General features: G+C 48.2%; 1 protein-coding gene across 2 annotated transcripts in view; it reads left to right on the forward strand.

The window, feature by feature from the left end:
* The first annotated feature begins 587 nt into the window (after nt 1–587).
* NAAA (N-acylethanolamine acid amidase) overlaps nt 588–22,481 on the forward strand; it is a 96,319-nt gene continuing 74,425 nt past the window's right edge. Inside the window, exons 1-2 of one of the 2 annotated variants that reach the window (XM_063919905.1) lie at nt 588–891; nt 17,683–17,850. In XM_063919905.1, coding sequence (XP_063775975.1) covers nt 707–891; nt 17,683–17,850 — 353 coding nt within the window. In that variant the 5' untranslated portion in view covers nt 588–706. The remainder of the gene's footprint in view (nt 892–17,682; nt 17,851–22,481) is intronic. The other variant, XM_063919904.1, reaches the window with a different exon arrangement.

Here is a 22,481-nt window from a genome sequence, read left to right on the forward strand (position 1 = left end):
CTCGCCAAAAACGGGCGCCAACGGTCTGGTGACGCCCAGGAACGCTTTCTTTCTGTCATTCTTTTTGCGGCCACCGCTGTGACCGCTTTCTTCGTAATCCGTGTCATAACCCGGCGACCCCTGTCGCCGTGCAACGACGCGCGTGCGCACGCTGCGCATTCCAGACCTGTTTGCACCGCAGTGACAAACCGCTGCGTGGAATGACCCCCACTGTACGCAGAAAACGACACAACCCCCCAAAAAAAACTCATGTCGACCTAGCACATGCCGACCTAGAAACCCTGTCGACCTTCAAACCCTGTCGACATAGTGACTGTCGACCTATAGTAGTCGACCTAAACACTGTCGATTTGATGATCCACATCCAGCTATAACAGTTGTCACTTTCCTGATGGAATATCCAACAAAAAAATCAAACAAGAAAACACCAGTATCACTACGTTAGATGTGCTAGACTCTGGAGAGCTCTGAGTTGGTTCTTCTGGAGTCCTCTGTATGAATATGAGAGCACAGTACAGCACCGTCTCATGCTGTGCCTGCCTGTTTCTCTTGTACAGACTGAGTTGCCTGCTCCTCCCACCCTGGGTCAGTGTTCTATCCCCTCCCTCATTCACTTGTTAACTAGTGCACAGTGCAGGCCTGGCTGTTATGCAGTTCTGTGCACTCCCCTCCAGTGTCAGTCACCAAGTCTCCTGCTGCCACTGACATGGCTTGGTGGCCGTACATGCTCCTGCTTCTTCTGGTCTCCTGCCTGCACCCCTCCGATGGCCGGGATTACGCTGCACCTCGATACAGCGTCAGCCTGGACCTGCCACCTGTGCAGCGCTGGGAGCCGGTCCTGAGACACTACAACTACACATATCTGCGGCAGGCTATGGATCACATATTTCTGTGAGTGTCTGAAACCCTTTGGAAGCTGTCCGAATTAACTACTGTCACTAAGTTAAAGTGCTGCTAAATCGAAATAAAGTTTAACAGCACTTTAGTGTTAAAAAAAGTAAAATACTATTTATATATGGCTAGAAAAATTGATAGGATCAAAACAAAATAATGTACTCATGATTTTTTAAGCACTTAGGAATAATAAGAATATATATTTAAAGGGTTATACTATGTTTTCCTGTTTACAGTATTACTTTTTTCCCCCAAGACATAGGAGTTATTGGACTGCAGAATGCCTGTGGGTGGAATGTAATAGCCTGCGAGTTGTGCAAGTGCAGAGCATTTCAGCAATTTAGCTACAAGGTTTAAAGAAGCATTTTTTAAAACATGCTGGCACTTTCTAGCATGTGTCTGCCACAAAAGGCTGGGTACACAATGGAGCGATATCAGCCCGATATACCATATCGGAATGACATATAAGGAATATCGCACAGTGTGTATGCCCAATATGCACGCTCCCACAGTCACTAGCTAAGTCATCATGTTTGATTACACTAGCGCCCTGTAGTATGCTAATGAAGGCCGGAATATGATTGGTCTGTCCTTCATTGACATCACTCCAGTGTGTACACACAATCTGGGCTAGCGGGCATTCGTTCTGATAGCGGAACTTATGGCCATTGGTCTAGTGTGTCTGAAACCGTTTGTAAGGTTGAAACTATAACATAGTCAGAAGCTTTCTTCAATTTTTCTTAGTGAACTACCAAAATGTCACTTACTATTTGCTGTTAAGTACCGCAGCTTGCAGTGTTTATAATGAATGTTTAAAATTAGTTAGCGTGAGTACCCTACCAAGCGTTATCTTAAATTCGGGACATCCCCCTGTATTGTTCTTCAATAAGCCAAAGGACTCGGTTATCGCGCCAAGTGAAAAGGCTCCCAGGGACCCATTACGTTAAAAAATTGGGGTCCTGCTCCACTGTTTCTGGGTCCCATTACATATTATGGGGGGAGAGGCAGGGAGAAGCTAGTTAGAGCTGGAGGTAGAGGCAATGAGAAGTTAGGGTAGAGTTGGGAGTAAGGGCAGGCAGTGCTGGAGGTAGGGGGGGGGGGGGTAAATGCAGACAGCAGTTGGGATAATGCTGAGGGGCAAGGAAGGGGCTAGGGGCAGGCAGTGCTGGGGGTATTGAGGAGTTAAGGGTAGATAGCAGATGGAGTATTACTGGGGGCCAAGGAGGTGGTTAGGGGCAGGCAGTATTAGGGCTAAGGAGGGGGCAAGGGTGGAAAGCAGCTGGGGCAGGACTGGGGGACAAGGAAGGGTTTAGGGGCAGGCAGTACTGGGAGTAGGTAAGGGGAAAAGGTAGACAGTAGTACTGGGGGCAAGGAGCGGGGGGGTTAAGGGCAGACAGTACTGGGGGTAAGGAGGAGGAAAGGGTAGATAGCAGCATGGGCAGTACTGGGGCAAGTAGTGTTCAATGCTTTAGGTGTAATAACACTAAAGGTGCATACACACGGAGAGATTTTAACTATTCGAGATTTTGACTGAGCGTTTTCCCCTGAACTGGCAGTAGGAGATTTTGACTAACTTTTCCAGTGATTTTGACTAACTTTACCAGCAATTTTGGCTATGGGCGATTTTGGCTAACTCATTTAAGCAAGGGATGCTTTTTCTTTTCCAGCGACCTAGCCAAAATTGACTTGCCTGCACAGTCTATTTTTAGCAGCGATAGCGACCTGGCGGGGACGCGCATCGCTATCGCTGGCTGTGTACACATGGAGAGATATGCACTAACTTTCTGAGCGATTTTGACTATATAGTCAAAATCGTTCAGCTATATCGCTCCGTGTGTATGGACCTTTAGAGTGGTGAGCTAGGATTGCTGCATATTTTAAGTGTACAGCCACACACTGCACCCTCACTACAATCACTGCACCCTTACTAAAGACACACACTGTAATCACTGCACCCCCACTACTGCCATACACTGCAATCACTGCTATTCAGGCCTTAAAGGGGTCCTGGTGAGGTGGTGGAAGTCATGGAGGAGGACCATGGAGGCACTAGGACCTGAGGAAGGAGTAGGTGGCTCATCAGTAACACTAGTGGCGCCTGTATCATCGATTGTCATAGATGATGGGGTGGGCTTTTCTATTTGAATTACTGTGCAGGGCAATGGAGATGGTGGAACTAGTTCCCCCTACCATTACAGGTGGTGGAACTCAGTTCCACCTTGTTCCCCCCCCCCACTTTAACCCCTGCTGCTATTGAATACCTCCCAACTGTCCCGATTTTCGCGGGACAGTCCCGTTTTTTGGGGACTGTCCCGCTGTCCCACCCGCGGGCCGCAGTGTCCCGCGGTGGGGGGGGGGAAGCAGTTGGGAGGCTCTGTCTCTCGCTGCCCTGCTTAGCAGAGCAGCGGTGAATAGACGCTGTGCGCATGCGCACAGCGTCTATTTAGTGGAGACAGGAGGAGAGGGGGCATGCCAGCGGCTCACAGAGCGCTGGGCATGCACCCTCAGTGACAAAAACGGGGCGTGGTTTGTGATTGCGGTCCTCCGCGAAGCCACGCCCCTTTGCAAATACCACACCCCTTTTCAGGAGCGCGATCACGGTCCTCTGTGAAGTCACGCCCCTTTGCACAGGCCACACCCCTTTTCAGGAGCGCGATCGCTGTCCTCCGCGAAGTCACGCCCCTTTGCACAGACCACACCCCTTTTCGGGAGTGCGCGCGCGGCTTCGCCACGCGTGTGTCCCTCCTTGGGCCAGCACAAAGTTGGGAGGTATGGTATTGTTGCACTACTTTCTCTGCTCTGCTCTTTCTGCAACCATGTCCCGCCTGCGGCAGTCCCAGCCTCTGTTGTGGGTCCGCCATCAGCCAATGAACCTACCAGTATATTTTTAGAGTGTGGGAGGAAACCCATGCAAGTATACGGAGAATATACAAAGTAAACACTGTTAGGGCCATAGCTGGGAATCGAACCTCAGTGCTGTAAGACCGTAATGCTAATCATTACACCGACCATAAGATTTCATCTGTGACTCCCATGCCAATTTTCCGGGCACTGCAGTTCAGCATAGCATGGGTAGGCAAATATTTTAGCTGGGGGGACATTTGGCGGGTATTAGTGAATGGTCAGGAGACGCAAATTATGGATTGGACATAAATGCCAGGATATTGAATAAAAAGGCAATTCCTCCTCCTATGATTGTCAACGTATCAATGTTTTTAATCACATATTGATTAAATTCTTTTCACCCCTTTATACACCCATTCTGTTTCTGCCCTCGGGGACGTTGTATCATTATTTCAGCTCGCTACTCCCGGGGCAGCGAAGCACCCAACCCTTTACACGGCTAAACCTGATTACTATGGGCGCAATATGTGCGATAACGGAGATCATTTTAGAAAGGAAATTGGGCGTGATATATCATTTGAATCTCTCCCATAGAAGGAGATTTTTTTTCTTTATTCAATCTCTGAGTTGGATTCATGTTTCTGCATTATACCCCTGGCCAAAAAGGCGGATTTACAGCTTTTCTCCATATATACTCTGCCGTTTCCAATGTCCACATTACTTACACAACCTGCCCCCCCAGCTCATAGCTCTCTTTGCCCTCTGCTTGCATCTTGCACTGGCACCTTACATTACAATTTGAAAATAGAAACTTCCGCAGCTGAGGCTCTCTGCACTTGGATACTGGCTAAAAGAGTGCCGTATGCTCAGCTGTTTGACTCCCGGCAGCACAAGCTGTCGAGAGCTGTAGTTTATATGCAATCACTGCGGAGTCAGGCCAGCAACCACAGTACAATGCCAGCAAACTGGCCGGACCCAACTGCCTTGCAGGCCACATGCTGCCCACAATCCGAATTTGTCCAGCCCTGCTATAGAGCCACCCATCAGTGACATGTATCACCAGGCTTAGCTGCCTCTGTCTGCCACAATACTGTCACTGCTCAGGCTCTGTTGGTCGGTCCGAATCAGATGGGTGGTATTCATGTGACCGGCGGTCGGGAGACCGACAGTCACATGACCTCCTCCACCATCCCGACCCCTCAGTATCCCGATGGTCGGCATGCCGACCAACAGGGACTATTTCCACTCGTGGGTGTCCACGACACCCATAGAGTGGGAATAGAACGCATGGTGCACTCGCCCCTCCCCGCCAGGATCCCGGCGTCGGTATGCTGCCGGGATCCCGGCGTCGGTAAGCTGACCAGCGGTCTCCTGACCGCCGGTCAGCCATACTACACCCAATCAGATACCTCAGAGTATGAACAGGCGGACTGCAACGAGGTAGGCGGCATCCCCAACCTCATCCCCACGCCCTTCCCTTCTCGGTGGTGCTAAATAAAAAAGGGGCAAGCTGCTCTTCTATGGGGGTGGTGGTGGGATTGGCGGCTTGTCTGGATCACTGATCCAGGGGGGCAGTACGCTCAGGTAGCTCTCTCCTCCCAGCTCCCCTCAGTCGGTAACACACAGCAGTGCGTGTATGTGGAGAACTGTGGGGCGGCGCCGAGACCACGGGAATCGGGATTTCAGATGTTTGCCGCGGGAGGAAATAGTGGGAGGACGGATGGAGACGGAACGCTTTAACCCCTGAGCGCGGCTACCTGCTGGCAGCATATGTACTTTTTTCAAAATGGGAGGGTCCCTGGGGATGCGCTCCACAGGGATTGGCTTCATGTTTAATTATTGATGTCTTGCTTGCCCGGAAGCTTCTCCTCCACTTTTATAGTCCTCTCTGCAGTCGGGCAAGGGAAACATCAATTATTAAACCTGTATCCAATCCCAGTGGAGCACGTCCCCAGGGACCCACCCATTTTGAAAAGGCGAGTCCTTAATATTGGGTACAATACGTGCTACATTGCGTTTTTGCGATCACTAGGTCTGCTAAACAGTTTTTATGGGGGGGGGGGTGCTCTATGTGTGTGTGTATATAAATAAATATATATATATATATATATACATTTTGTAGTTAAAGGGCACTCAAACTTCTTAATTAGTATATGAAAGTTTATTATTTCCAAAAGAGACACTTTTTAAAAAAAACCCATATCAAATGGCAATGCTGAAGGAAAAATGCTTATATATCAATAAATTCTTGAGCAAAAAAAGCAAAAAACACTTCTCTCCAATCCAAGAGATTTTCAACATCAATGCAGCACTTTAGAAATATATGATAGAAAGTCAAACTTATCCGGATAAGTTTGACTTTCTATCATATATTTCTAAAGTGCTGCATTGATGTTGAAAATATATAAATATGTATATATATTATACACACATACACAGGACTCCACCCCTGGGCCTAGCCCTTCTGTCTTTGACGGCGTGGCTCTGGAGTCATCCCTCCTAAGGTCCAAAGGTTTCTCTCGCTCAGTGGTCCAGACCATGCACAGGGCGAGGAAATCAGCCTCCGTCTGTATCTTTTGCTGTGTGTGGCATATATGTTTCCAGTGGTGCGCTGCAAGACACTATGACATTCTGGTTTTTAGGGTTTCTCGGATCCTTGCCTTTCTTAGAGCAGAGACGTGCAGTTTTAGAGAGGCTAGACGGAGTCTGAGATCCAATCCAGCTCTGTCAATTTGGTTCCAGCACAGAATTGCTCCACTGACGGATTATCGCACCTTTGTCAGTAGTTTTCCGGGTACTTCAGGAGCTTCCGTTTGAACCTCTGAAATCAGTGGACCTCAAATGGCTAAGACCCTTTTCCTATTGGCTATTGTGTCAGCCCGACGGGTGTCCTATTTAGAGGTACTCTTCTTGTCTGATTTTTCATTAGGACATAACGGGTCTTCTACCTGGCTACCTTCCCAAGATGGTTTCCAGTTTACACCTTAACAAAGATATTGTGGTACCGGCCTTCCAGTCTCTGGACCTCTCGGCGGGGGAGGCCTTCCTGGATGTGGTTTGTGTCCTCCCGCTCTCCGTGACTCATACCAGTTCCATCTGGAAATAGGATTCCTTCTTTGTACCACGAGAGGGGCTGACCTGCTGCCAGATAGACTCTGGTCAGATGGATCCACATGACTATCTCACAGGTCTACACACAGGCTGAGTAATGAAAAGGGAAGGGGGTGTAGGGACTACTGCATTAGCTGTTAATTGAAAAAATTATTGGATTGGCCCCATATTTTATATGAGATTTTCTCATACGTCCTAGAGGATGCTGGGGTCCACTTCATGACCATAAGGTATAGACTGTTCCGCAGGAGCCATGGGCACTCTTAAGACTTTTCAATGGGTGTGAACTGGCTCCTCCCTCTATGCCCCTCCTCCAGACCTTAGTTTTAGAAATGTGCCCAGGCAGACTGGATGCATTCTAGGGGAGCTCTACTGAGCTTCTCTGAAAAGACTTATGTTAGTTTTTTTTATTTTCAGGGAGAACTGCTGGCAACAGTCTCCCTGCTTCGTGGGACTGAGGGGGCAGAAGTGGGAACCAACTTCCTGAAGAGTTTCATGGCTCTGCTTCTGGCTGACAGGACACCATTAGCTCCTGAAGGGTACTGAACGCTAGCTGTGTCTAGATGCTCACTCCCACAGCACGCCGTCACCCCCCTCACAGAGCCAGAAGTCAGAAGACAGGTGAGTAGAAGAAGACAGATCTTCTATCAAGAAAAGTGACGGCTGAGGTACAGCGCGGCTGGCGGGAGCGCAGCGCGCCATTGCTGCCCACACACACAGGCACTGCAGGGTGCAGGGCACGGGGGGGCGCCCTGGGCAGCAAAAACACCTCTATAAACTGGCAAAAAGGGGGCATAAGATGCCCAGGCACAGCCCTATCCCCGTCAGTATAAATATTATGAAAAGTTTCTGAGGTAAAAACGTGCCATTGTAGGGGCGGAACTTCTTCCTCAGGCAGCCAGCACACTGCTCAGCACCATTTTCCCTCTCCTCAGGCTGCAGAGACATCGCTGGTCCTCCTTCACTTCGGACTACAAGTATCAGGGTGCAAAACATGGGGGGGGGGGGGGCACAAGCGAATTTGGTGCTTTACAAGTGTGTTTTACTGTGTAAAAAGCGCTGCATGTCAGTGGGCATTCTGTATTCACAGGCATTAGATGTTGGCGCTGGGGTTGTGAACTAGCTACTCCTAAACTGTGTCCCTCTGACAGATTTTACTGTGGGTCTGTCCCCTATAAGTCCCAGTGTGTCTGTGTGTCTGTTGTACACGTGTGTAAGACATGTCAGAGGCAGGGAGTTCCTCCCCGGAGAAAACCATTTTAGGGACACAGAAGTGTAATGTGGTGGCGCTGCCAGCACACCAAGAGCCTGCATGGGTGAAAGAAATACGTGATAGTATGCATCATATCAATAGGAGATTAGATAAGTCTGAATCTCATGCTGAGTGCTGTAGAAAATCTGTGGAGGATGTGATTTTTCAGGGCTCTGTTCTTCCATCCGCAGGCGACCCCTCTGGGTCACATAAGAGACCATTTGCGAATATTGTGAATACTGATACCGACACGGACACTGATTCTTGTATCGACGATAGTGACTCCAGAGAAATAGTTCATAAATTGGCAAAAAATATACAATATATGATTGTGGCTATAAGGGAAGTTCTGGAAGTCAGGGAAGCCACTCCTGTACCTCAGGAGAAGGCTTATTTATATAAAGAAAAGAAATCTAAGGTCACTTTCCCTCCTTCCCACGTGCTTGATACACTCTTTGAAGGGATGTGGGTGAATCCCGAAAATAAATTTTGTATTCCCAAGAGAATTCAGATAGCTTATCCTTTCCCAGTGGAGGACAGGAAAAAATGGGAGTCTACCCATGTGTTTGTCAACCTGGACAGTGCACTGTCTAAGAAGGCAATTCTCCCTGCACCTGGCACGGCTTCACTAAAAGAGCCGGCAGACCGAAAGATGGAAACTACATTGAAATCCATTTATGTTGCCAATTGTACGCTGTTTAGGCCCACAATTGCTTGCGCGTGGGTGAGGCGCGCTATTGAAAAATGGTCAGAAAGCGTGTCATCAGATATTGACACGATTGATAAAGATGAGATACTCCTTAAGTTAGGGAATATCAAAGACGCTGCCGCATACATGCTAGAAGCGATGAAAGATATTGGACTCTTGAGTTCACAAGCCGCTACCATGGCAGTATAGGCTTGGCGGGCGTTGTGGATTCGCCAGTGGAACGCGGATGCAGATTCCAAAAGAAATATGGACGCTCTCCCATATAAAGGTGAGGCCTTATTTGGCGATGGACTGGATGCGTTAGTCTTGGCGGCTACCGCAGGTAAGTCTACATTTTTGCCCTCTGCACCTGCACCGGCAAAAAAGACATATCACCCGCAAATGCAGTCCTTTCGGCCCAATAAATACAAAAAAGCGAGAGGTTCCCCCTTCTTTGCAGGAAGGGGAAAGGGAAAGAAGTCCACAGTAGCTTCAGGTTCCCAGGAGCAGAAGTCTACCCCTACTTCTGCCAAATCTTCAGCATGACGCTGGGGCTCCTTTGCGGGAGGCCACTCGGGTGGGGGCACGTCTCAAACTGTTCAGACAAGGTTGGATTCTGTCTGACCTGGATCCCTGGGTGTTGCAAATAGTGTCCCAGGGATACAAGCTGGAGTTTCAAGACGTTCCCCTATGCCGATTTTTCAAATCGACCTTGCCAGCTTCTCTTTCAGAAAGGGAAGCAGTAACAGCGGCAATCCAAAAATTATGTCAGGATCAGGTCATAGTCCTGGTACCTTTGTCACAACAAGGGGAGGGGTTTTATTCATGCCTTTTTGTAGTTCCGAAGCCGGACAGCTCGGTCAGACCGATCCTAAACCTGAAAAATCTGAATCTTTACTTGAAACGATTCAAGTTCAAAATGGAATCACTGAGGGCAGTGATTTCCAGTCTGGAGGAGGGGGACTACATGGTGTCTGTAGACTTAAGAGATGCTTACCTGCATGTTCCCATTTATCCTCCTCACCAGGCTTATCTGAGATTCGCGGTTCAGGATTGCCATTACCAATTCCAGACGTTACCTTTCGGTCTCTCCACGGCACCGAGGGTATTCACCAAGGTGATGGCGGAGATGAATGTTCTCCTGCGTCAAAAAGGAGTCAATATAATTCCTTATCTAGACGATCTCCTGATAAAGGCGAGATCCAGGGAGCAGTTGTTACAAAACATCACACACTCCCTGTCAATACTCCAACAACACGGTTGGATCATAAATTATCCAAAGTCACAGTTGGAACCGACGACAAGATTGTCTTTTCTCGGGATGATTCTGGACACAGAAGTTCAGAGAGTATTTCTCCGGTGGAAAAGGCTCTGGAAATCCAGAAAATAGTAAAACAGATATTGAAACCATCAAATGTGTCGATTCATCAGTGCATTCGGTTGTTGGGGAAGATGGTGGCGGCCTACGAGGCCATACAGTTTGGCAGGTTCCATGCCAGGGTATTTCAGTGGGGCCTGTAGGACAATGGGTCGGGATCCCACCTACACATGCACCGGAAGATAATCCTGTTGTCAATGGCCAGGATTTCGCTCCTGTGGTGGCTACACAGTTCTCACCTACTAGAGAGACGCAGGTTCGGGATTCAGGACTGGGTCCTGGTAACCATGGATGCAAGTCTCCGTGGCTGGGGAGCTGTCACTCGGGGGAAAGCTTCAAAGGAAAATGGTCATGTCAGGAAGCCTGCCTTCACATAAACGTGCTGGAATTGAGAGCCATTTACAACGGCCTTCAACAAGCGTTACATCTTCTTCAAGATCATTCCGTGCAGATCCAGTCGGACAATGTAACAGCAGTTGCGTACATAAACAGGCAGGGCGGAACGAAAAGCAGAGCGGCAATGGCAGAGGTGACGAAGATCCTCCTCTGGGCAGAAAGACCTGTAAAGGCTCTGTCGGCAATTTTCATTCCGGGAGTAGACAACTGGGAAGCAGACTTCCTCAGCAGACACGATCTCCATCCAGGAGAGTGGGGCCTCCACCAAGAAGTCTTCGCAGAGGTGACAAGTCTTCGGGGAGTTCCTCAAGTAGACATGATGGCATCTCGTCTCAACAAGAAGCTTCAGAAATATTGTTCCAGGTCGAGAGACCCTCAAGCAATAGCAATGGATGCACTGGTGGCCCAGTGGGTGTTTCGGTCGGTGTATGTCTTCCCTCCACTTCCACTGATTCCAAAAGTTCTCAGGATCTTAAGGAGAACAAGAGTTCGAGCAATCTTCATTGCCCCAGACTGGCCAAGGAGGGCTTGGTACCCAGATCTTCAGGAGTTGCTCATAGAAGATCCTCGGCCTCTTCCTCTTCACGAGGACCTGCTGCAGCAGGGGCCATGCATGTATCAAGACTTACTGCGGCTACGTTTGATGGCATGGCTGTTGAGCGCCGGATCCTAGCCCGTAAGGGTATTTCCGGAAGTCATCCCCACCCTTATTCAGGCCAGGAAAGGAGTAACTTCGAAACCTTACCACCGTATTTGGAGAAAATATGCGTCTTGGTGTGAATCCAAGAAGGCTCCTACGGAAGAGTTTTAGTTGGGACGTTTTCTCCATTTTCTGCAGGCTGGTGTGGAGGCGGGCCTCCGATTGGGGTCAATCAAGGTCCAGATTTCGGCCTTGTCAGTGTTCTTCCAAAAACAATTGGCCTCTCTTCCAGAGGTTCAGACCTTCGTGAAAGGGGTTCTGCACATCCAGCCTCCATTTGTGCATCCAGCGGCACCATGGGACCTTAATGTGGTGTTGCAGTTCCTTCAATCGGATTGGTTTGAGCCTCTACAAGAGATAGAGTTGAAGTTTCTCACTTGGAAAGTGGTGATGCTTTTGGCATTGGCATCTGCACGGCGGGTGTCTGAGTTGGGGGCCTTGTCTCACAAGAGCCCTTGCCTGATCTTCCATGAAGATAGGGTAGAGTTGAGAACTCGTCAACATTTTCTTCCAAAGGTGGTTTCATCTTTCCACATAAACCAACCTATTGTGGTGCCAGTAGTTACTGACACGTTCACTGAGTCAAAATCTCTAGATGTGGTTAGGGCTTTGAAGATTTATGTCACTAGAACAGCTCGAATACGGAAAACAGTCTTTATTTGTCCTGTCTGCTCCCAACAAGATTGGGTGTCCTGCTTCCAAGCAGACTATTGCGCATTGGATCAGAGGTACGATTCAGCACGCTCATACTACGGCTGGATTGCCGTTACCGATGTCGGTGAAGGCCCATTCCACTAGGAAGGTGGGCCCATCCTGGGCGGCTGCCTGGGGGGTCCTGGCATTGCAACTTTGCCGAGCAGCTACTTGGTCGGGGTCAAACACATTTGCAAAATTCTACAAGTTTGACATCTTGGCCGATGCAGACCTCAAGTTCGGTGCTGCAGGGTCATCTGCACTCTCCCGCCCGTACTGGAGCTTTGGTATAAACCCCATGGTCATGAAGTGGACCCCAGCATCCTCTAGGACGTATGAGAAAACAGGATTTTGATACCTACCAGTAAATCCTTTTCTCCTAGTCCGTAGAGGATGCTGGGCGCCCGTCCCAGTGCATACTTTACCTGCAGTTTTTTGTTATTAGATATACAAGTTGTGTTATATTAGTTTCAGCATGTTGCTGTAATTGATTCATGCCTGTTGGTGTGTGTTCTGTTGAATGCGATGTTGTGCGGCATGGTTGAGGTGTGAGCTGGTATGTATCTCACCACTAGTTTAAAGTAAATCCTTTCCTCGAAATGTCCATCTCCCTGGGCACAGTTCCTATAACTGAGGTCTGGAGGAGGGTCATAGAGGGAGGAGCCAGTTCACACCCATTGAAAAGTCTTAAGAGTGCCCATGGCTCCTGCGGAACCGTCTATATCCCATGGTCATGAAGTGGACCCCAGCATCCTCTACGGACTAGGAGAAAAGGATTTATTGGTAGGTATCAAAATCCTGTTTTTTATTTGATTCAGTTTCAGGGGTGCTGTCAAAGACAACATGGTTACCCTCATATAGTTCAATATGACTACACGCAGGCTGGCCTTCCTGTGCCGGCTACAGGCTCTACTCATTCTACTTGCTCTGTGGGTCCTTTGTGGGCAGTCCGCTGTGGCGCGTCTGCAAATCAACTCTGTAAGACGATCAGGTGGTCTTCTGTCCACACCTTTCTCAGGTTTTATGCCTTTTATACATTTGCCTCTCAGGATACTTCATTTGGATGCCGGATTCTTCTGTCCGCTCAGGAACATCCCCTTCCCTGAACAACTGCTTTGGGACATCCCCACGGTATTCCCTGTGGAACCTTATGGTGCTTGAAGAATATAAGGAGAGGTATGGTAGAGTTACTTTTGTTAACTCTCTTTCTTTGAAGTCCATATGGTCCACAGGGCACACACCCTGGCACACCTGGCTTCTATGGGTTTCTCTTCTTGGTCATCAGTTCCCTTCTCTTGTATGTGACAGTGTGTTCTTGTGTGTACCAAATCTTCCTCCTCTCCTATCTGGCTCCTGCCTTGGGCTTGTTAACAAAACTAAAGAGCCTGCGCTGTGAGCAGGGTATTGGGGGGGGGGGAATATATAGCACTGGGGGCATAGCTGGCACTGTAGGGACATGCATAGCTAGCACTGTGTATGTGTATCTGGCACTGGGGGCATATCTGGCACTGTGGGGACATGTGTACTTGGCACTGTGGGGCATATGTGTACTTGGCACTGTGAGGCATATGTGTATCTGGCACTGTTGGGTATATATGTATCTGGCACTATGGGGCATATATGTATCTGGCACTGGGGGCATATATGTATCTGGCACTGTGGGGACATGTGTGTATCTGGCACTGTGGAGGCATATACAGTATGTATCTGGCAGTGTGGAGGCACCCATTGGCATTTTTTATGTATGTGGTACTGTACTGGGGCATTATATGTATGTGGCACTGTACAACATGACTAAAAACGGGGTTAGGACACAAGGCCATACGCCTACAAACGTCATACCAAAAGGTGTGCGCACACAAATGGGTTGTGGCTTTGTGGCAACTAGGTCACGCCCCCATTTTTGAGCAATCGACTTCGGCACACGTATGATAGTGGCTCTTGCCGTTGACTACAGATCTTTTCTGGCTCTTTACCTCTGACTGGTTGGCCACCCCTGCCTTAATACATATCGGACAGATTTGAGGAGAAATAACAGAGTAGGAGGCAGCCCAGGATATATATGGAACGTTTAAGGTTGCCCCCTGCCTGGATTTTAAACGGCAAAATGCTCTGCCCTTTAGTGGCGCCCTGCTAAAACAGCTTGCCCAGTGCTGTGCCGCCAATGCACGAATAGATGCCATGCAGATGCGCATGACATCTATTCACATTAAGAGGAGAGTTTGGGGGGAAGCCTAGCACCTCTGTAAGTGCAGGGCACACCCCCAAGATGTGACGTCGACAGCTGGGCACACCCCCAAGATGTGACGTCGACAGCTGGGCACGCCCCCAATGGTGATGCCAACGAGGCTGCACCATACTGCACCGCCCCAATAGTGACATCAGCAGGGCCACACACCCCTCTCTTTGGTGCACGTGAAGCTACTGTGCCTACAATCCTCAGCTCCCTGCCTACATCCTGGCAGGAACACTATACTATAGGGATATTATATGTGGAAAATCTCAGCCACATACCGGTAATTTCACTGGAGCCAGCAAAACGCAAGCCACATTTTATGCAGTGTAATAGGGGTAAGTAGTTTATTTGTTTTTACGTGGTTTGTGCATTAATGATGTGAGATGAACGGGTCAGGTTCGTGTGACCAGCGGTTGGGAGACCCACCATACTGACTTTTAGATGGCTGGCACTGGGAGGGGGGAGGGGGGGGATGGATGAGCAGTGAGCGGGCTTGCTGTGCTTGCCACAGGTTCTATTCCCATTCTATAGAATAGTCCTTGTTGGTCGGCATGCTGACCATCAGTCTAATCACCACTCGGGATCGCGGAGTCGGTATAACCACGTCCCGAGATGAACATATCCCCACTGTTTGGGTGTTAAAGTTCAATGGGGGTCGACTTCCCATAGCCTCTGTGTGACTGATTCATTAATCCATTACTGGCTGTAAATAGAGATACCAGAAGGTAATTGCACCCCTCAACATTTTTAATAGACTCATGTCTCATGGATCTGCTGTCTTTGTTTCATACACCAAGTGGTAAATGCAGCAATGTCCATAGAAACCAATGCAGAGAGTGCAGATGAGCATGTTCTATTGCCTTGTGTCCATGACCCACAGGAGAGCCAAAATGTTTTTAGGTTGGGGAGGGCGAAGAGATGATTTAATTTTGGTACCCCTATATATAAAAAAATATTATTTTCTGCCCAGATGTTTTAAAAATTAAGGAACAGGCCCTCCGATAGCAGCCTGTTCCTGCAATATATAAAGTAAAGTGATCACATTAGTGATTGGTTTACTTTATGCTTTGGACCTACTGCTCATACACGACCATTAGACTGCGCAATGCACAAGTGGCTGTTATCGGTGAGTGGTCTGGAGGATGCCTCTCCTGGTAAACTATGTAATATGCAGCACATAGGCTACAATTGCTAACACTATCGCTATTACAGAGAAATATATTCAGTGGATACGTACATTATGCATCCCCCCCATAAGTATGCCCCTGAAAACTAATGTTTCCTGCAAAATGTATATAATAAATGTATGTAGTACTATGTGTAACTCTACTCTCTGTGTTACTTAACTTCATGTAGAAGGCAAAGAGATAGGATCTGCTCCCACCCTGGCTGAGGCTGTGCATGGAGGGTAATAAGACTTGGCGCCGCGCAGTGGTGGCGCACGCTCTACAGGGGGCGCCATTATGCACCACAGCCTGGAGCAGATCAGGAGGGGTGGACGCAATCAGTGCGATCACTAAACCTCCCTTCCCCCTTCCGCTGCCACGCAGACAGAGGAGGCAAGGGGGGGGGGGGGGGTCATTTGAGTACAAGGTTGGAAGAAAGCAGGAACAAGGGGGGAGCTGAGATGGATGTAGGAAGGAACATATGGGGCGGGATGTACTAAAAATTTGCAGTACATCCCGTCACACATAGCATACTAATCGCATATGTCAGTGGTTCTCAAACTGTGCATGGTTGCAGGGGAGTCCTGGGTTGGTGGTCCAGGACCAGTTAAATTATTTATGGTTAATGTAGTAGGCAAAACGAGTGCTGGTGGCTGTCACTCATAAAATATGTGGACCAACAGAAGCAAATCCTGTCCTTCACCACACAATTGAACCCAAGGAAGGCATATAAACACAATTCACTTAATTTAATATTTCTTTCTAATTTTCTCAATAATAAAACTTTTGGGCTAGGGGTGCTGTGAAAAAAATTCTGATACTTTGGGGCGTCGTGATACAAAAAGTTTGGAAACCACTGGCATATGTACTAACATATGCAATTAGGATCGCAAAGGACAGCTCTTCCATTAAGAGCTGCTATTGTGATGCTGGCATTTCCAGGTTTCAGCCCTGGGAATCCCTCGGGGGGTGCCGCGGGGAGCTGGGAGGGATCCGATTGAATCCCTCTCATTAGGATTGTGGAAAGAAGCCCATAGGCTTCTATAGGGTAACGCCAGCAAAAGCTCCGAACCGAAGCCCTGGCATCCAGGGTTTAGTACATATGGGAAATGCAGCCAACATACCTGCCTTCCTGCCATGAGCTCCGCCTATATGCAAGCATATAAGCATATATCATTAAAATTTTAACTTAACATCTTTCCCACATCTACCATCACTGGATGTAGTTACATTGCCGGCAGTTGGGATCCTGGCGGTCAGGATACCAATGCCGGAATCCCAACCACTGGCAATGCCACCAGCCGGAATCCTGGCTAACAGGGGCTATTCCCATTCATGGGTGTCCATGACATCCATAGAGTGGGAATAGAACCTGTGGCGAACCGCCGAGCCCGCAGCATAGCGGGTGCAGCAAGCCCGCAAGGGGCTTAGTTGCGGTTGTCCCCATGCCGGTATTCTAGCCGCCGGCATCCCATACCCAACGCTAGCATCACACCCTTCAATGTAGTGCTGCCATGTTCTCCCAACTCGCCACTATACAATGCTAGCTTATACCAGCTCAAGTGAGGTCACGCACACCACCCTTGATTGTTTCTTTGTGTTTAATTGTTATCCTATGCTATCTGATGTACTGATATAATTGTGTTGTGTAATCTCTGTACGGTGTTGGCGACACCTTGTGATGCCAAATAATAATAATAATATGTCAAGGATGTCTTGCATAATGTTACATACAGTGCAAATTTATTCCACCTTCTATGTACTAACACATGGATCCATTCAACTTATCCTTCGACTTATAGGCCCTACACACATGCCGATATTCTGAAAGATATGAACGATCTCGTTCATAAATGAACGAGAACTCGTTCATATCTTTCAGTGTGGAGACTCCAGCGATGAACGATGCGCGGCCCCGCGCTCGTTCATCGCTGATCTCCCGTCGGCTGTGCATGCAGGCCAATATGGACGATCTCGTCCATATTTGCCTGCACTTCAATGCAGCCGGGTGACGGGGGGAGTGAAGAAACTTCACTCCCCCCGTCACTGCCCCCCCGCCGCCGGGTTGCTCGTCGGCCGTATCGGCCGTCGGGCACCTCGGCGGCGCATCGCCGAGTGTGTAGGGCCCCTTACAATATACCACTTTCACTTATGTCAGATGAACACCATTGCAAGCCCAGCCACTAGGAGAGAAGTGGAATAGCTCCTCATAAATTGCTGACACAAACAGGTCATCTCTAATATGCTTGCTCGTTGTCTTTGCAGAAAACCTATCCTAAGAAATAATTGTGTATAATAAGTATGTGTACATCTCTGTTTTACAGCACAACATTGCCTAAATGGGTCCACGCTATCATACGTCCCCTGGCAGAGGTGGACTTGGTATTTCTAGTCCATGAACCGTATGCTGGAGAAATAATGAGTATATCCAGAACACTCGGAGTCAGTGTTGGTGATGTAGTTGCCTTAAACCTCTGCTATGAAGCTACAGCGTAAGTACAACTACAAATCCTGGAACACATTAATAATATCATAGGTAAAAAATGATATTTTGCTAAGGCCATGTTGCTGGTAATTCATTTTAAAGAATGATGATGCTTTATATGTGTAAACATGGTTTAACCTTAACTTGCCACATTTATATATATCCTGTGCAATGCCATTGTAAATTCACCTAATATAGGGGGTAATTCCAAGTTGATCGCAGCAGGAATTTTGTTAGCAATTGGGCAAAACCATGTGCACTGCAGGGGAGGCAGATATAACATGTGCAGAGAGAGTTAGATTTGGGTGGGTTATTTTGTTTCTGTGCAGGGTAAATACTGGCTGCTTTATTTTTACACTGCAAATTTAGATTGCAGATTGAACACACCCCACCCAAATCTAACTCTCTCTGCACATGTTATATCTGCCTCCCCTGCAGTGCACATGGTTTTGTCCAACTGCTAAAAAATGTACTGCTGCGATCAACTTGGAATTACCCCCATAGGGCCTAAGGGGATCATTCCGACCCGATCGGGTCGGAACTGCGCATGCGTGGCGGACGCATTTTGCAGGCGCACCGTTGCCCGGTGACGGCTGTCGCCGGACAGCAGCGCTACGAACGAAGAAAGCCGTTGCAGAGGCGACCGCAAGAAGATTGACAGGAGGAAGGCGGATCCGGGCAGCAACTCACCGTTTTCGGGGAGTGGTGAGTCCAACACAGGCGTGTACAGGCGTTTGGAGGGCGGATGTCTGACGTCAATTCCGGGACCTGCATCGCTGGAACGATTGCACAGGGTAAGTAACTCTTACCCTGGTCTTCTTATACATAGCAGAGCTGCGAACGCTTGTGCAGCCCTGCTATGCAGATATACAATCCCCCATAGGCGGCGTCTGGTTGATCGCACGGGCAGCAAAAAGTTGCTACGTGCGATCAACTCGGAATGACCCCCTAATTCAGAGTTGATCGCAGCAGCAAATTTGTTAGCAGTTGGGCAAAACCATGTGCACTGCAGGGAGGGCAGATATAACATGTGCAGAGAGAGATTTGGGGGAGATGGGGACAGAGACAAAGGTGAGAGAATATAGGGAGAAGGGGAGACAAATGGGAAGGTGGAGGAAAACTGGTTCCAATCCTTTTATGATATGAAATAGACTCATCAGACATTTTATTACTGTGAAAAATCTAAGATTATGTAGCTTATGTAGCCTGGTAGTATCTCAAATAGGAAAGATGCTTTTATAAAGCTCTATTCATGCAATAACACAAAGTCACAACAGGTTTGGGGTATTGGTTTGTTTAATGCTACAGTACAGTATGTTTCTTACAATTCCAACCTTAGCCAAGGTGATTTTCTGGAAATAATCAGGATCATCTCAACAATGCTGCTAATCTTCAGTTTTTATCACATCTGTGACAGTCATCTTAGTGTTAGTAATATGCAGGTTTAAGAAAGTAACTTAATTGAACAACAGTTTAAAGGGCAACTTTTTCTTTTGATATTCTGTCCAGATATTGCATTGTAAAAGTTCCAATGTCCTTAGTTAGTATATTTAAGCCTTTATGTGCCAGAGATAAGAATGTATGTCACATGTTTAAAGCTATGGTTGAATTAAATAAAAATATCTTATTAATAATAGGATTTTGGTTACCTACAGATAAATCCTTTTCTCGTAGTCCTTAGAGGATGCTGGGGTCCACATTAGTACCATGGGGTATAGACTGGTCCACCAGGAGCCATTGGCACTTTGAGAGTGTGGGCTGGCTCCTCCCTCTATGCCCCTCCTACCAGACTCAGTCTAGAAACTGTGCCCGAGAAGACGGACATCTTCGAGAGAAGGATTTAACACAGATAGTGGCGAGATTCATACCAGCTCACACATACAAGGCACATCAAGCTAACTTAGCTTGAAAACTCAGCAACTGCTGAAACAAGTACTGCATTGTTACTTGGTAAGTACTAACTAAAAATAAAGTTGTACTGAACCAGATAACAATTGCAGGAAAACGAAGCACTGGGCGGGCGCCCAGCATCCTCTACGGACTACGAGAAAAGGATTTACCGGTAGGTAACCAAAATCCTATTTTCTCTTACGTCCTAGAGGATGCTGGGGTCCACATTAGTACCACGGGGATGTACCAAAGCTCCCAGAACGGGAGGGAGAGCGCGGAGGCTCCTGCAGTACTTATTGACTGAACTTCAGATCATCAGAGGCCAAAGTATCGAACTTGTAGAACTTTGCAAACGTGTTCGACCCAGACCCAGTTGCAGCTCTGCAAAGTTGTAACGCAGAGACACCCCGGGCAGCCGCCCAGGAAGACCCCACCTTACGAGTAGAGTGGGCCGTGACAGACGTAGGACATGGCAATCCTGCCGTAGAATACGCATTCTGGATAGTGAACCTGATCCAGCGAGAGATCGTCTGCTTAGAAGCAGAACACACAATTTTCAAACAGAGAGTCCGATTTTATATGACGAGCAGTCCTCTTTACTCTTCGATTTTCAGAGCCCTTACAACATTCAAGGACTTTGATGAAATTGAGGAGTCAGTAGCCACTGGCACCACAATAGGTTGGTTGATATGAAATGCCGACACAACCTTCGGAAGAAACTGCTGACGTGTCCGGAGCTCAGCTCTATCTTCGTGGAAGATCAAATATGTGCTTTTACAAGACAAAGCCCCCAACTCCGACACACGTCTAGCAGAAGCTAAGGCCAACAATGTGACAGCCTTCCACGTAAGAAATTTGACCACAACCTCCTGTAGAGGCTCGAACCAGTCCGATTGGAAGAACTGCAACACCACGTTAAGGTCCCAAGGCGCCGTAGGCGGTACAAAGGGAGGTTGGATGTGCAGAACACCCTTCAAAAAAGTCTGAACCTCAGGGAGGGCAGGCAGCTGTTTCTGGAAGAAAATGGCTAGGGCCGAAACCTGGACATTCACAGATCCCAACTTCAGGCCCATATCTACACTGGCTTGTAGGAAGAGGAGAAACCGTCCCAGTTGAAACTCCACCGCAGGAATTTTCTCGGACTCACACCAAGATACATATTTTTTCCAAATTCGATGGTAATGTTTAGACGTTACTCCTTTCCTAGCCTGTATCAGCGTAGGAATAACCTTGTTCGGAATGCCCTTTCGAGCTAGTATCAGGTGTTCAACCTCCATGCCGTCAAACATAGCCGCGGTAATTCTTGATAGGCGAACGGCCCTTGCTGCAACAGGTCCTCCCGAAGAGGAAGGGGCCTTGGCTCTTCTTGCAGTAGATCCAGAAGATCCGTGTACCAAGCCCTTCTTGGCCAGTCTGGAGCAATGAGGATCGCTTGAACCCTTGTTCTCATTATGAGCTTTAGAACTCTTGGAATGAGTGGAATTGGAGGAAACACGTACACCAACTGGAACACCCACGGAGTTACTAGGGCATCCACCGCCACTGCTTGCGGGTCCCTCGACCTGGAACAATACCGCCAAAGCTTCTTGAGACGAGAGGCCATCATGTCGATCTGGGGTATGCCCCAAAGATCTGTTACCTCCTTGAACACCTCCAGATGGAGACCCCACTCCCCTGGATGGAGATCGTGTCTGCTGAGGAAGTCCGCTTCCCAGTTGTCTACTCCCGGAATGAAGATTGCTGACAGCGCCAACGCGTGTTTTTCTGCCCAGAGGATGATTCTTGTTACCTCTGCCATTGCAGCTCTGCTCTTCGTTCCTCCTTGTTGGTTTATGTAGTCCACTGTCTTTACATTGTTCGACTGATCCTGAATGGCCTGATCTTTTAGAAGATGTGCCGCTTGTAGAAGACCATTGTACATGGCTCTTAGTTCCAGAATGTTTATCGGAAGGATGGATTCCAGACTTGACCACCTTCCTTGGAAGTTTTCCCCTTGGGTGACTGCCCCCCAACCTCTGAGACTTGCATCCGTGGTTAGGAGGATCCAATTCCGAATCCCGAACCTGCGGCCTTCTAGTAGGTGAGAAGTTTGCAGCCACCAGAGGAGCGATATTCTGGCTTTCGGTGACAGACGTATTCTCTGGTGCATGTGAAGATGAGATCCTGACCATTTGTCCAGTAGATCCAGTTGAAAAGATCGTGCATGAAATCTTCTGTACTGTAGAGCCTCGTAGGAGGCAACCATCTTCCCCAGAAGGCGAATGCACTGATGAACCGATACCCGGGCTGGCTTCAGGATATCCTGGACTATTGTTTGTATCACCAGCGCCTTCTTGTCCGGTAGAAACACCCTCTGAACTTCCGTGTCGAGGATCATCCCCAGGAAGGACTGCCTCCTTGTCTGCTCCAAGTGCGACTTTGGAAGGTTCAGGATCCATCCATGATCCCGGAGCAGCTGAGTTGAGAGAGCAATACTCTGTAACAGCTTCTCCCTGGAAGATGCTTTTATTAGTAGATCGTCCAGATAAGGAATTATGGCCCTCATTCCGAGTTGTTCGCTCGGTATGTTTCATCGCATCGCAGTGAAAATCCGCTTAGTACGCATGCGCAAAGTTCGCACTGCGACTGCGCCAAGTAACTTTACTATGAAGAAAGTATTTTTACTCACGGCTTTTTCTTCGCTCCGGCGATCGTAATGTGATTGACAGGAAATGGGTGTTACTGGGCGGAAACACGGCGTTTCAGGGG

This window comes from Pseudophryne corroboree, chromosome 1 (assembly GCF_028390025.1).
Source record: "Pseudophryne corroboree isolate aPseCor3 chromosome 1, aPseCor3.hap2, whole genome shotgun sequence".
NCBI lineage: Eukaryota > Metazoa > Chordata > Amphibia > Anura > Myobatrachidae > Pseudophryne > Pseudophryne corroboree.